The sequence below is a fragment of the Protopterus annectens genome, chromosome 14.part0 (genome assembly GCF_019279795.1).
Source record: "Protopterus annectens isolate FY-2018-M chromosome 14.part0, PAN1.0, whole genome shotgun sequence".
In the NCBI taxonomy this organism is placed as follows: domain Eukaryota; kingdom Metazoa; phylum Chordata; order Ceratodontiformes; family Protopteridae; genus Protopterus; species Protopterus annectens.
In genome coordinates this window covers 1,126,379,909-1,126,394,026 of record NC_056748.1, presented here as the reverse complement: position 1 = coordinate 1,126,394,026, position 14,118 = coordinate 1,126,379,909, and the positions used below count along the sequence as shown (strand labels likewise).

At 44.0% G+C, this 14,118-nt stretch overlaps 1 protein-coding gene across 1 annotated transcript in view; it reads right to left on the bottom strand.

Annotated features, from left to right (window-relative positions):
• The window catches only part of VCL (vinculin), a 1,795,541-nt gene that overhangs the window by 759,425 nt on the left and 1,021,998 nt on the right, over window positions 1-14,118 (bottom strand). The window contains exon 16 of the mRNA XM_044055664.1: window positions 10,220-10,348. Coding sequence (XP_043911599.1) covers window positions 10,220-10,348 — 129 coding nt within the window. The remainder of the gene's footprint in view (window positions 1-10,219; window positions 10,349-14,118) is intronic.

Sequence of the window (14,118 nt, the reverse complement as noted above, 5' to 3'; positions counted from 1 at the left end):
TTTCTTAATGACCTCCTCCGCTTTAGGCCCAAACAACTGGTCTTTATTCTAAGGGGGCGTCTAAGCAGTTTGGATTTTACTTGGCCAAGGAAAGTCTGCTTTCTTAACCAGGCATGCCTTCTGATTACTGAGCCTGTGACTGTACCCCTGGCAGAAGCTTCTAAGGCATGAAAAAGTACAGTTGTGTACACTTACCATAAATGTAGATGTTAGAGTGTATTCACTGTTGCAGTCCTTACATTTGGGTAATCTGCTTGCAGGTTGCCATCAGTCAGCCTGATTAACAAAGTCTTGGGTCCTGCGTCGGTTGCTGTCCCTTCTTCCATGATGTCAGGTCATCAGGGGTATAAAACATGCAGCCGACGCCATTACATCAGTTTTTCTTGCTCCAGATGTCAGGTGCCTATCTAATGGGGAGCAAATAAACAAAAACACAAAGGTATACCACCAACAAAAGCAAATAAACCAAAAAGGCTTAAGCATAGTAAAGGAAAGTAGAGGTATAGCCAGAAAAAGTTAGGGGCTGGAGGGAGGGCAACCAGGACTGCAACAGTGAATACACTCTAACATCTACATTTATGGTAAGTGTACACAACTGTACTATGTTCTTCGTGTTTCACTGTTGCAGTCCTTACATTTGGGTAGATTCCCAAAGCTATGATTGGGAGGAGGAGTTTATATAGCATTAGGGCCAGCTATAGGACCCTGCAAGACAGCAGTGGCAAAGCCAGCTCTGGACTTTGAAAAAATTGGCAAATGATAATGTTTGGTGAAAGTATGTACAGAACTCCATGCAGCAGCTTCTAGGATGTCACTGGTAGGAACACCTCTGAAAGGCTGCAGAAGTAGATGCAGCCCTGGTTGAGTGAGATCTGATCCCCTGGGGGATAGGTTTTCCATGGTGCTTATAGCAGAAATGAATGCAATGGCTTATCCATTTAGAAAGGGTTTGTTTTGAAACAGCCTTTCCCTCTGCCCCTGCAGCAAATGCTACCAGCAGTTGTTCAGATTTTCTTCGAGGTTTAGTCCTGTCCAAGTAGAATCTAAGTTGTCTGTGCACATCCAAGGAATGTAGAATCTCTTCCCCTTTGTTCTGTGGATTGGGAAAGAAGGTTGGCAAATGAATCGATTGATTAAGAGCCACACTGGATACCACCTTGGGCATGAACGATGGATTGGTCCTGAGTGACACCCTGTCCGCATGAAAGTTGATGAAAGGCTCCACTGCCATAAGGGCCTGTAATTCAGAAATCCTTCTAGCTGAAGTGATTGCTAAAAGGTAAGCGGTTTCCCAAGAAAAAAATTTAAGTCTGCAGTGGCAGCTGGCTCGAAAAGAGGTAGAGTGAGTTTCTCAAATACAAAGTTAAGGTCCCAGGCAGGGGTTGGAGCTCTCCTGGGTGGTCTCAAATTTTTGGCCCCTCTGAGGTACTGCTTGAGGGGAGGATGAGAGAAGAGGGGAGGTTCTGTGTTATAAATGAGCTGAAATGGCTGAGGCGTGGATTTTAATGGAGGACAAAGACAGGCCCTTGTGAAGCATCTCAGTTCAGTATTGCAAAATCTGAGGTAAATTGGGCGCTGCTGTGCTCATCCCTTGAGATTGGTTCCAGGCACAGAATCTTTTCCATTTTTCAGCATAAGATTTTCTAGTACTAGGCCTCCTTGCCTCTAAGACATCCATCACAGGTTTGCGGAGGGATGATAAGGGTGAGTTTAAGCAATTAGCCAGGCTGCAAGGTTCAATGTTGGAAGTTGAGGGTGCAGAATCTGGTTCTCCTGCTGAGACAACAGGGAAGGGGTCTAAGGCAGGTGCCATGAAGATAACTGCGACACTGCGCAGGAGGGGGTACCAGTGTTGGCGTGGCCAGTCTGGAGCAATCAAAATCATCCTTGGTTTGCCCTGTTGTAGAACTTTGGAGAGCAGAGGCAGCAGGGGGAAGGCGTAGACTGATGGGTTTTTCCAACTGAAGGACAGAGCATCCACTTTCCAAGCTTGTTTGTGGGGAGTCCTTGTGCAAAACCTGTCCAATTGGTAATTCTGGGGGGAAGCAAATAGATCTATGTCTGGGCTCCCCCATTCGCTTGTCAACATGTTGAAAATCCTTGGTTCCAGTTTACACTCGTGTGGGTCCATGAGGTTTCTTCTTAGTCCATCTGCCAGTGTATTTAACTTTCCTGGCAGGAATTGAGCTTGTAGGTGCACTTGGTAGCTCAAGGCTGTGTTCCACAATACCATGGCTAGTCTGCAGAGGGGGTAGGAATGTGTACCCCCCTGCTTGTTTATGTACCACATAACCGTGGTGTTGTCCGTCTTTACCATTAGTTGTCCTGGAAGAATGCAGATCTTGAAAGGCTGTGAGAGCATTCTGTACAGCTAACATTTCTTTTTGATTGATACGTAGGTGCATTTGACTTGGGTTTCATTTGCCCTGAATGTACTTCCCTGCCAGGTGAAGCCCCCATGCATAGTCTGATGCATCTGTTGTTAGGGTTTGGGCAGCAGAGGGTAGTGTGAAAGGTAGTCCCTTGTTTTGGTGGCAGGCCTCTGCCCACCAGAGGAACTCTAGGCATAGGCAAGGTATGACAGGAATCATTGTTTCTAGGCTGTGAGAATGTTGACTCCATAGGCTTTTTAGATACCACTGTAGTTTCCTCATATGCAGTCTTGCATATGGAATTAGAAGAATGCAGGAGGCCATGAACCCCAAGGCTTGCAGTATTTGTCTTGCAGATAGCAGGGTTTTTGTGGCCACTTGTTTGAAATAGGTAGTCAAATTCCAACGCCTTGGATCAACTTATTCACACCCCCACCTGGGGTAGCAATATCCTAGACCTGGTCATTACCAACATGGGAAAATGGTGTTCCACACCAGAGGTCAATTCCTCGTTGGTCAGATCCGACCACAAGCTAATCAGCCTAGACATCCACATCCCACCCCCAGCCCCAATTAGGGAAACCATCGAAAAAACTTCTCCAAAGCCAACTTCACACTTCTTAAGGCAGAAGTGGCAAACTTCATGACACCCATGCAGACGGACAATGGAGGTATGACTGCCGAATCCTACACAAATGCCCTTTATAAGCACTTACACAAGTGCATGGATCATGCTATCCCTAATAGAACCAAGGGGTTATCCTCCAAAAAAAGGAAGCCAATCTGGAGGTCCTCTGCCATAAACAAACTCTACAACAGAAGAAAGAAACTGTTGCAAAAGTGTAAAATCCCATGACTGGAGGAACTCCCTGGTCAACCTCAGTAAGAAGCTGAGATCCCTCATAAAATCCTCCAAAGCTAGTTACAAAAACAAAATTGCCACTGACTCTAAAGACAACCACAAAGCATTCTATAGCTATGTCAAGAATCTAAATGGGAAGACTCAGATCTGCTCTGAGTTACAGCACAATGGCACTAAACATACAGAACCAACTGATATTGCCAACATCCTAGCAGATAGGTTCAGTGCTAACTTTACCCCCCTCTCACCCCCTAGAGGGCCCATCTCTATACCGGAAGAATGCAAAGTTCCTATAATCACGACTGCACAGGTAAAAAAACACACTCTCCAAAGCCAAGAACACAGCATCCATGGGACCTGACAATATCCCAGGCTACACAAACTACAGAATGAACTGGCACCCTACCCAAGTACCATGTTCAATCATTGCCACACCTCAGGCTTTGAACCCACTGAATGGCGCATAGCGACGGTTATCCCACTCCACAAAGGGGGAGCCACGACGGACCCCGGGAACTACCGCCCCATTAGCCTGACGACCCTGGTCTGCAAGGCCAGGGAACGTATCATCGTGGAACTCAAACAAAGACATCGGTAATCTCCAAACTCTGGACCCTACCCAGTTTGGATTTGTAAAAGGCAGATCATGTCTCCTAAACCTGATTGACAGAAGCAGTCACCAAAGCCATAGATGAAGGTAAAATGGTTCACACAGCTTATCTAGATCTCGCCAAGGCTTTCGACACCATCCCCCACTCTGGAATTATAGATAAGCTCACTAAACTAGGTATAAATCCCTATGTCACAAGATGGGTTGCCAACTGGCTCATGGACAGAACCCACACTGTGAAAGTAGCGGATTCCAAATCCGACATCAGACCAGTGATAAGTGTAGAACCACAGGGTTCAATCCTGTCTCCCGTTTGGTATCTACTTCTCTGAAGTGCAGGCCAACACAGAAAGTCTTTGGCTAACAAAGTTTGCAGATGACTGCAAACTAGGAGCCATAATCGAAACTCCTAACGATGTGGACAAACTACAAAAGGGCCTCACTGAGACAGATACCTGGTGTCAAAGCCATGGCCTGAAGCTCAATGCCAAAATGTGTATTGTCATCCCCTTTGGTAAAAACTCTGTACCCATGAACTACCACATAGCTGGTAGTCTACTTAATGCCGAAAATGTGATAAGAGACCTTGAGACACAGGTGGACAGTTGTCTCTCCTTTGATAATCACATCGCCACAGTGGTCAGGAAATCCTTCTACATGGCTGATCTCATCACAAAAGGATTCTCATCCAGAAAAAAAGAGGTCATTGTTTCTCTCTACTCATCACTCAGACCCATTATAGAGTACAACACCCCTTTTGGTATGTACCTCACAAGATATCTATAACAACTGGACAGACCACAGAAATACCTCACAAAGAGGATTACTGGCCTCAGACAGATGCCCTATGCAGACCGTCTCAAAATCTACAGCTTTACTCCATCGCATATCGCCTACTCAGGGGCGATCTCTGCCTAACATACAAAGCTATGTCAAACCCAGAGCTGTTGGACATGTTCCACTTAAAGAAATCCCAATCCCTCCGAGCTACACGCTTTAGGGACCTAAACCTTGTCACCACAATAAACAGAACATGCTGGAGGGATAGATTCCTGTCCCAGAGACTTCCCATACTCTGGAAAGACTACCTATGTCAAACAGAGCTCCTCATTAGCACTCTTCAAGAAAAATCTTGATGATTGGATGGGAAATGGGAAATTCACCCCGGGGATCACTTCTGTGGCTCTGCTCGACAGTGGCACAGGAAAATAAATTTCTTGGGTGTCAAAAGCAAGGGTACATTTTTTGGCTAGGCTTGTATGGGCCCTAGGGCCGATAGCCTAGTACCTACCTATGAACCTATGAAATTAATTTGCTTTTCTGGCGTGAGGTAAGCCATCTGGGAAGTTGTACTCAAGCTTGCTCCCAGGAATGTAATTTGTTGACAGGGTACCAGTTGTGATTTCTTCTCATTTATGGTGTACCCCAGACAAGTTAGAATCCTTTTTACAAACGCCAGATTCAAAAGGATGGCCTGGCTTTCTGCCTGAATTAGACAATCATCCAGGTATGGATATATTTGAATACTTCTTTGCCTGCAAAATGCAATAACTGGAGCCAGGCACTTTGTGAAGACCCTGGGCACAGTAGATAGGCCAAAGGGCAGTGCAGAGAACTGGTAATGAGTGTAGCCTGCTTTGAAGCGGAGGTATCTTCTGCAAGATTCCCTGATTGGGATATGCAGGTAAGCCTCTTAAGTCTAGAGTTACCAACCAGGCATCTTTGCCTAGCATAAGTAGTAACTGTTGAAGAGTCAGCATCTTGAATTTTGGAATGTCCAGAAATGTGTTGAGTGGATAAGTCCAGAATTGGAAGCCATGATCTGTCTTTTCTGGGTACCAAGAAAAGTCTGGAATAGAAACCTAGTCTCTTTTCCTCTTCTGGTACTGGGTTAATAGCCCCCATGTTCATGCGGAACTGAACTTGTTTCTGGGCCTCTGCCCACTGATTTGGGGGCAGATCTAGCCATCCATTTGGGATTGGCAACGTGTGGAAGTGAAATCTGTATCCCTGGGATACTATATTTAAAACCCATTTGCCCTGGGTAAAAAGTTGCCAGTTTTGTGCATGAAGTGCTAGTTTCCCCCCCAAAGGGGCGGCTAAGAGGCAAGTGCTTGGTGATAGTAGAGGGAAGTCATTGAGACTGTTTACCATAGGGAGGTGCCTTGTTGCTTCCAGATTTGGAGGTGAAGGCACCCCATTGTTTTGTTCTAAAAGTTCCTTGTGACTGAAACCTGGAGCCTTTCAAACGTCTTGATTTGACTTGAGCGGCTCTCGAGGGGACTGGAAAGGACCAGTTTTTAGTAGGCCAGAGCCTACTAAATCTTGGAGGTTGCACTTGTAAGAAATCTTTCACAGTTTGCATAGATTTAGCTTTATCTTCCATCTTTTTTAACACTTCTTCAGTCTTACTACCAAAGAGACGGTCATGTTGTAAAGGAGCATCCAACAATTTTGCTTTAACATGGTCAGGCAGAGTTTGCTCTTTGAGCCAAGCATGCCTTCTTAGCACATATCCAGTTACAGCAGCCCTGCAAGAGGCCTCCAAGGAATCAAAACCACATTGCAAAGTATGTTTTCCAACTTGTTCAGCTGAATGCAATAAATCCTGCAATTCTTTATTTTCCACACAGTCAGAGCTTAACATCATTTTCTGTTTAAGTAGTCCCATGATATGCTGTTGATATTTAAGCATATAAAACTGACAGCTTAAAGCCCTGACTGCCAAGGTTGCAGACGTGTAAACCTTTTTACTCCGTCTATCCAGCACCATGGAGTCTCTATCAGAAGGGGTAGGATTTTTGGCAGTAGAGGCCTTAATGCCCTTGGGACCCTGAGAAATGGTTTCAGGATAAGCAATAGGGTTTCTGAAAAGGAATTTGTAGGAGTCAGGAACCCTGTAGTATCTGCCTGGCTTACAAGGAGCCGGAGGCAGAGAATCAGGAGTCATACTAGATTCTGAAAATACATCAACAGCAATGTCTAGAACAGGAGGTATAGCCAAAGGCCGATGCTGAGGAAGTAGAAGAAAACCCCCAAGTCTCTTTTTAGATTCAGAGAAATCCTGACTTTCCCAGTGGAAATGTTCCCTAAAGGCATGTAAAGCTTCCCCAAAAGAAAAATCCTCAGGGAGAGAAGCAGAAGGAATGGAATCCTCTGCATCGGAGTCCTTATAAGTAGGAATAGACAAATCCTGTTCATTAGAAGAGTCAGAAGAAATAGAATCCTGTTCAGAAAATACATAATCAATGTCTTGCCTAGGCCTCTTAGAAGGCGGGGGTTGGCTACCCCTGATCAGAGTAATTAAATCTTCAGCCATTTTGATCATTTGTTTTTAGGCATAGGGGCCTGCAGATGTGGCCCAGGCATTGGTTTTTTAGACAGATTTAGATTTTGGCCTTAGTTCTGAAGATGGCGTCAGTCTAATATACAAATCTGTAGGTCTGAAAACACCCTCAGACGCCAGTGCCTGCACAGCGACTCCGGACCCATCTAAGGTAGAGACATACACAGGTTCCATAATTGAAGCATCTTGCAGCATACGGGACTCCGGAATGGGTCTCAGTAGAGGCCTGTGAATCGGATGTAGGGAGTAATAGTGGCTGCAAAAGCGCCTCACTGAGCACCGGTGAACCGTCGACTGGTTTAGGAGAAGCGTCGTCGGTTTTGAACCTCGACGGTCTGTCTCTTTTTCTTTGCACTTTTTAGATATTCCGGTAGTCTGATTGCTAACCGACATTTCTGGATAGTTAAATCTTGAGCCAAAATATTTAGAAGCAAAAATATACCAATGTTTAATCGTGCGTTGATTAAATTTAGCACAAAACCGACAGCAAGACATGTTGTAGTCATTGCGTTGATTAAATTTAGCACAAAACCGACAGCAAGACATGTTGTAGTCAGTGCCTAGGCAAGGAATACAGTACAAATGAAAATCCTTATGAGGTATTTGCTTCCCACAAGTAATGCAATTATTAGCTTTTATTGACATCGGTAAGGAGCAAGAAAAGTTTCCCCAATGGTGTACTTAGCTTTTAGTTGAAGACTTCGGTTCTAAAACTCGAAAACAAAAATTTCAGGAGTCGGCCGACCGGCACTTGCGAACTGCTTCTGCAACTGCGTGGCAAGAAAGACTGATGTAATGGCGTCGGCTGCATGTTTTATACCCCTGACGACCTGACGTCACGAAAGAAGGGACAGCAACCAACGCAGGACCCAAGACTTTGTTAATCAGGCCGACTGAGGGCAACCTGCCAGCAGATTACCCAAATGTAATGACTGCAACAGTGAAACACGAAGAACATCTGCTTTCCACAACTGAGACAATTACTGACTTTCTCTGACATCGGTTAAAAGCAAGAAAGTGTCCCCCGTGGGGTACTTCACTTTAGATGGTTTTCCTCACTCTGGCAATGCATTATATATACCCCTGGCACACTGACGTCAGGGAAGAAGCGACAGCAACCGACACCGGACCAAGACTTTGGAATTCCGGCCGACTGCGGGACCGCCTGACGACAGGATAACCCAAGTGTGATGACTGCAGCAGGGTAACACGAACATCCATGCAACAACACTACAAACTCAGATCACTGTACGACCTTTAGGAGAGCAAGTTTAACCATGCGTCTGGAGTCATCCCTATCAATACCCTGATGTAAAAGGTGCTCACAGTTTATTACTGTAGATATCAAAGTTGTTTAAAATACAAGCTGTCGGTTCTGAGAGAGAAGTTACAACTTTACTTGCTCCAAATCATTGTGCTGTATACTCGAAGGCCTTTCTAATCCGGGGAGGTCCAGTACTGAATGCCCTCCTCACTCTAATAAGAGTACAACTCATTCTACACCAATCCACCAGACAAATGAAAGAGCAGCTTCACAATGCACATTTGTCACTGCAGTAATTTAGGGCAAATCACCACCCTCCAACATGCAGGAATTTCACTCTAAATGGTGTTTTCAAGAGTATAACAGTGGTATGTTATTGTACATAATTGTCTTGCTTGTATGATGTGTACACATTATACGAACACATTTAGGAAAGTGAAAACAAACAGGCTCAAACAGCAGCAGAGAGAAGATTCATGTCAGAATCTCACCTAAAGGTTCTGTTAGGAATCGCCACTAGCATCCCTTGGTTAATGCACAGCAAGGTCCCTTACCCATGGTGAACGCCTCTGATTGAAGTTTAATTTGTCCACCCTGTTCTCTAATACTCTTCCAATGCTTATTTCACAGAATGTGAACATGAAGTGTTATGGTTAGATTTTTAGAGGTCCTTGCTCAAGGGACTATCAAACTACACTTAATATTTGAACTTGCTGCATAACATTTCAGTTGTACAAGAAAAGCAAGTGTAAATCATGCTGCCTCATCAACTGACACTTTGCCTTTTCTCAAGTGAGCAGCAGCTATATCTTCATGAACTCTCTGAAAATGTTTATAAAACTGTAACATAGCACAGACATAACTGTAGTAACACATTTTTTGCACAGCTGCAAAGAGCAAATCTAACTACCAGTATGTCAGACTTCCTAACTCTACATCCTACAACGAAAGGCTTCATGGTAGAAGTGGGTAGACAGGATTCTATAAACATCTTATTTTTAAGCTATCTGCTGCAGATGAAAGGAAGGTAGAGAGAGTTGTTTTTTTTTGGGGGGGTCCTAAGCAGACAGAATGACGCTGAGAGATATAAACAATCAGAAAATGCCATACTGCAACTTAACTTTTCACATTTGACTGCACCCCCTTAATAAATCATTCCTTGACACCAATCAAAACAACCATTGATGGGGTGGAATTTACTAATTCTTCCAGCAATTGAAGTCACTCAGCTTAACATTTTTGTAACATCACTCCACTCTGTATGTCTGAGGAGGGGGAGATGAGGGACAATTTTTTACAACATTCTATAGCAGTGATGCAGCAAGTAGCACTGATGCCTCACAGCAAAACCCATTTACTTTGTTTCTCTGTCGGGGTACCTTCTTCATCTCCTCCACACGTCTTCATGGGAATAATGTGCTGAAACGTCCTCCCACCCTCTAAAGATATGCAGTAGGTGAATGGACATTCTCAAATTGCCTGTTGGTATACATATGTGTGTGTGTGTGTGTGTGTGTGTAGAATGAGAAAGTGTGCATTCTGCATTAGGCCAACATCCTGTACATAACAAATTTTAATGCCTTGGGCCTAGTGCCTACCATGACAACAACCAATGTCCCTTAGACCCTTTAAAGGATAAAATGCATTATCAAAAAAGAAATGGATGTTCTGCAGTTTAAAAGTAAGGTTTATGGTACAAAAGTCTCAAACCCTGAAAGAATATGCAGAAAAATTCCACATTCCTCTAGGCAAAGTTCTTTCTTACCTCCTCTCTGTTAGGGGCATCTGGGGGTGCCGTAGCTGACACAGCTAATAATTTGATTGGAGTTGTAGTGTCACTGAAAACATCAGATACTTCCTGTGTCATAGCTTCCTGCATTCGAAATTTCAGGTCCTATTATTAAAAGAAAAAAAACACACAAATTAAAGTCTTCTGAACAAAATAAATAGCTAAAATAAATAAAATAAATAAAACAAAACAAATAACTCCTCAGTAATTACTATAAGTCCTACTTGATGTTGCATCTATAGTAGCAATGTCTAAAACTGTTTTGTCTTTGTTAATATGAAGTACTTTTACTATATTACTTTATAACCTGGAATTCATCTCTGCGGGCCTCCAATGAAAAAGGACACATGCCCAGCTGGACTTTCCTGGTAAAATAAAATTCTCTACACATATGCCTAAATAGATATCTGGAGATGTTCTCTGGGAATTTAAAAATAAAAAAAAGTTTTGAGTTCCCACTCTAACCCTGCCCACCCCCTTTTTCACACTTTCTGACCCTTGACCCCCACCAGCTACAATGCTGCTATCACGTATAGACCCATTCGCTTCTCCCAGGCCTCACTTTTGTGAACACTAGAATAGGGAGCTAAGAGAGAGACCAATTAAAGACATCATATCCAGCAAGGCCCAAGAAATTTGTGTCGGATCTCTTAACTGTGTCCCCCTTCAATGGCCACAAAGCACACTGCCATTGCTCATGCCCATTATGCTGATCACAATGCAGGTACATGCAATGCATAATCTCTTAAATGTGTCCCCTTCAATGGCCACAAAGCACACTGCCATTGCTCATGCCCATTATGCTGATCACAATGCAGGTACATGCAATGCATAATCAGCAGCTCCCACATGCATTGCTTTCCATTATTTTGACTGGTACAAATGACCCACCACTGAACTTAAAGAGCAGAAGCTGCACTTCCAAGGCCTTCTCTAGGACAACCGTCACTGTAACAGCACTGCACAACACATTGCCTTCAAGGGTGGGCAAGCTGGCACGATCTACACACTCTCATAATAGTCTGATTAACCTATCAGAGTTGAGTCATTTAGAGTGTAATCAGGGCCAACACCACTCTGCTCCACTTTCACTATTGTGGGCAAATGTAATCAGTTTCTGGAACTATATCTAGTATGAGCCACTGTAAACTACAGTCCATACTTGCTGTAATACTTTACCAGTTTGTTTCTACATTAGACTAAAACAAGAATAATGAAACAGCCAGTACACAATTTATATTTACTGCTAGTCTAGTTTTCATTCAGATATCATTCAACAGTTGAGAAAAAGTACAGTTTTGTACCTACCATAAATGTAGATGTTCGAGTGCTGATACAGCTGCAGTCATAACAGATGGGTTCTCCTGCCGTCAGGTGGGTCCTCGGTCGGCCGAATTCCAAAGTCTAGGTCCGGCGTCGGTAGTCGTCGCTTCTTCCCTGACGTCAGTGTGACAGGGGTATAAATGAAGCAGCCTACGCCATTTTCTTCAGTTTTTCTTGCCCCAGATGTCAGGTGCCCCCAGAGGAAGGCAATACATAAAGTTGTGTAATAATGCAGTGCAATATAATCAAAATACAGTAGTTGCAAGCAAATACATCATAAATGAATACCCCAATCAGGTTGTATTAGGATGTGTTAGCCTATAGGCCTGTCCCAAGAGGGGAAGGAGGGAGGGAAACCTGGACTGCAGCTGTATTAACACTCGAACATCTACATTTATGGTAGGTACAAAACTGTACTATGTTCATCGTGCATACAGCTGCAGTCATAACAGATGGGTAGAATCCCAAAGCTAAGAAAGGGGTGGTAGGCACTAGGTGGAACTAGGAGGAGCCAAAATGCCCTGCAAGACTGCAGTGGCAAAGCCTGCTCTAGATTTGGAGTATAATGGTAGGTTGTAGTGCTTGGAGAAGGTATGCACAGAACTCCAAGTGGCTGCTTCCAAAATATCCTTGGTAGGAACTCCTCTGAGGAAGGCTGCAAAGGTGGCTGTGGCCCTGGTGGAATGAGTTCTAATGCCTGTAGGTACAGTTTTGCCATGAAAGGAATAGCAAAAGCGTATGCAGTGGGCTATCCATTTTGAGATCGTCTGTTTGGAAATTGGCTTTCCTTGAGCTCCTACCACATAGGCCACAAAGAGCTGTTCTGATTTTCTGAAAGGCTTGGTTCTGTCCAAATAATAACGCAGTTGTCTGTGGATGTCCAAGGAATGTAGTAATCTCTCCCCTTTGTTTTGAGGATTAGGGTAAAAAGTAGGTAAAATGTATGGCCTGATTTAAAGCTACCCTGGATACCACTTTAGGCATAAAGGACGGGTTGGTTTGTAAGGAAACTCTGTCCTGATGGAAGATGATAAAAGGCTGGACAGCCATGAGAGCCTGTAGTTCTGAAACTCTACGAGCTGAGGTGATAGCCAGAAGGAAAGCTATTTTCCAGGACAAATATTGCAAATCTGATGAGGCAGCTGGCTGAAAGGGAGGCAAGGTCAGTTTTTCCAGAATGAAATTAAGATCCCAAGCAGGTATTGGTTGTTTCCTTGGAGGTCTTAAATTCTTAGCCCCTCTAAGGAACTGTCTTAAGAGAGGGTGAGAGAATAAAGGTGGATCAGTGTTGTATTCTGCAGAAATGGCTGAGGCATGGATTTTGATGGAGGAGAAAAAGTCCACTGCTTAGCAGTTCAGCCAATTATTGTAGTATTTGAGGTAAATTCAGTTTTCCAGGATCCTGGCCCTTTTTCTCATTCCAGACACAAAAACGTTTCCATTTTGCAGAGTAAGCTTTTCTAGCTGATGGCCTTCTGGCCTCCAAAATGACATCCTGCACCTCCTTGGAGAGTAGGGCCTGTTGTGATGCTAAGGAATCTTCCATGCGGCTAGATTGAGTGTTTTTAGCTGGCTGTGAAGAGTTTTAAAGCTGTGCTGAGTCAGAAGAAGAGGCATTAGAGGCAGGGTCCATGGTGGGGAATGCGTCAGGCTCCTCAGGAGTGGGTACCAGTGTTGCCTTGGCCAGTCTGGAGCAATGAGAATCATCTTTGGTCTGTCTGCTCTGGTCTTCAACAGAACTTTGGGCAGCAGAGGAAGAGGTGGGAAGGCATAAACTGTCATTGATGTCCAACTGAAAGAGAGTGTCCACTCTCCAGGCCTTTGGATGGAAGATCCTTGAGCAGAATTTTGTCAATTGATGATTTTTGTGGGAGGCAAAGAGATCTAGGTCTGGCCTTCCCCATTCTTGATTATTTCTGCAAAAACTTTTGGATGCAATTTCCATTCGTGTGGATCTGTCATATTCCTGCTTAGATTGTCTGCCAGCGTGTTTTCCTTGCCTGGCAAGTACTGTGCTTGTAGTTCCATTTGTAAGTCCATGGCCATGTTCCAAAGTGACATGGCCAGTCTGCATAGGGGGTAAGAATGTGTTCCTCCCTGTTTATGTACCACATAACTGTGGTGTTGTCCGTTCTTATCAATAGTTGACCTGGTTGTAGAAGGTCCTTGAAAGCTATAATAGCATTTATTACTGCTAGCATTTCTTTTTGATTGATGTGAAGGTGCATTTCTTTTTGGGAGCATTTGCCCTGAATGCACCGATCTGTCATGTGCGCCCCCCAGGCGTAGTCCGAGGCGTCTGTTGTGATGATTTGATTTGCTTGAGGCTTGCTGAATGGAAGACCTGTGTTTGTTTGACATGCTTGAGCCCACCACAGAAATTCCTTTTGCAGACATGGAATTAGTGGTATTATTGTTTCCAAACTATGGCTGTGTTGAGACCATATGTTTTTCAGGTACCATTGTAGTTTCCTCATATGCAGCTTTGCACATGGGATTAGTAAGATGCACGATGCCATGAATCCCAGAGCCTGCAGGATTTTCCTTGCAGT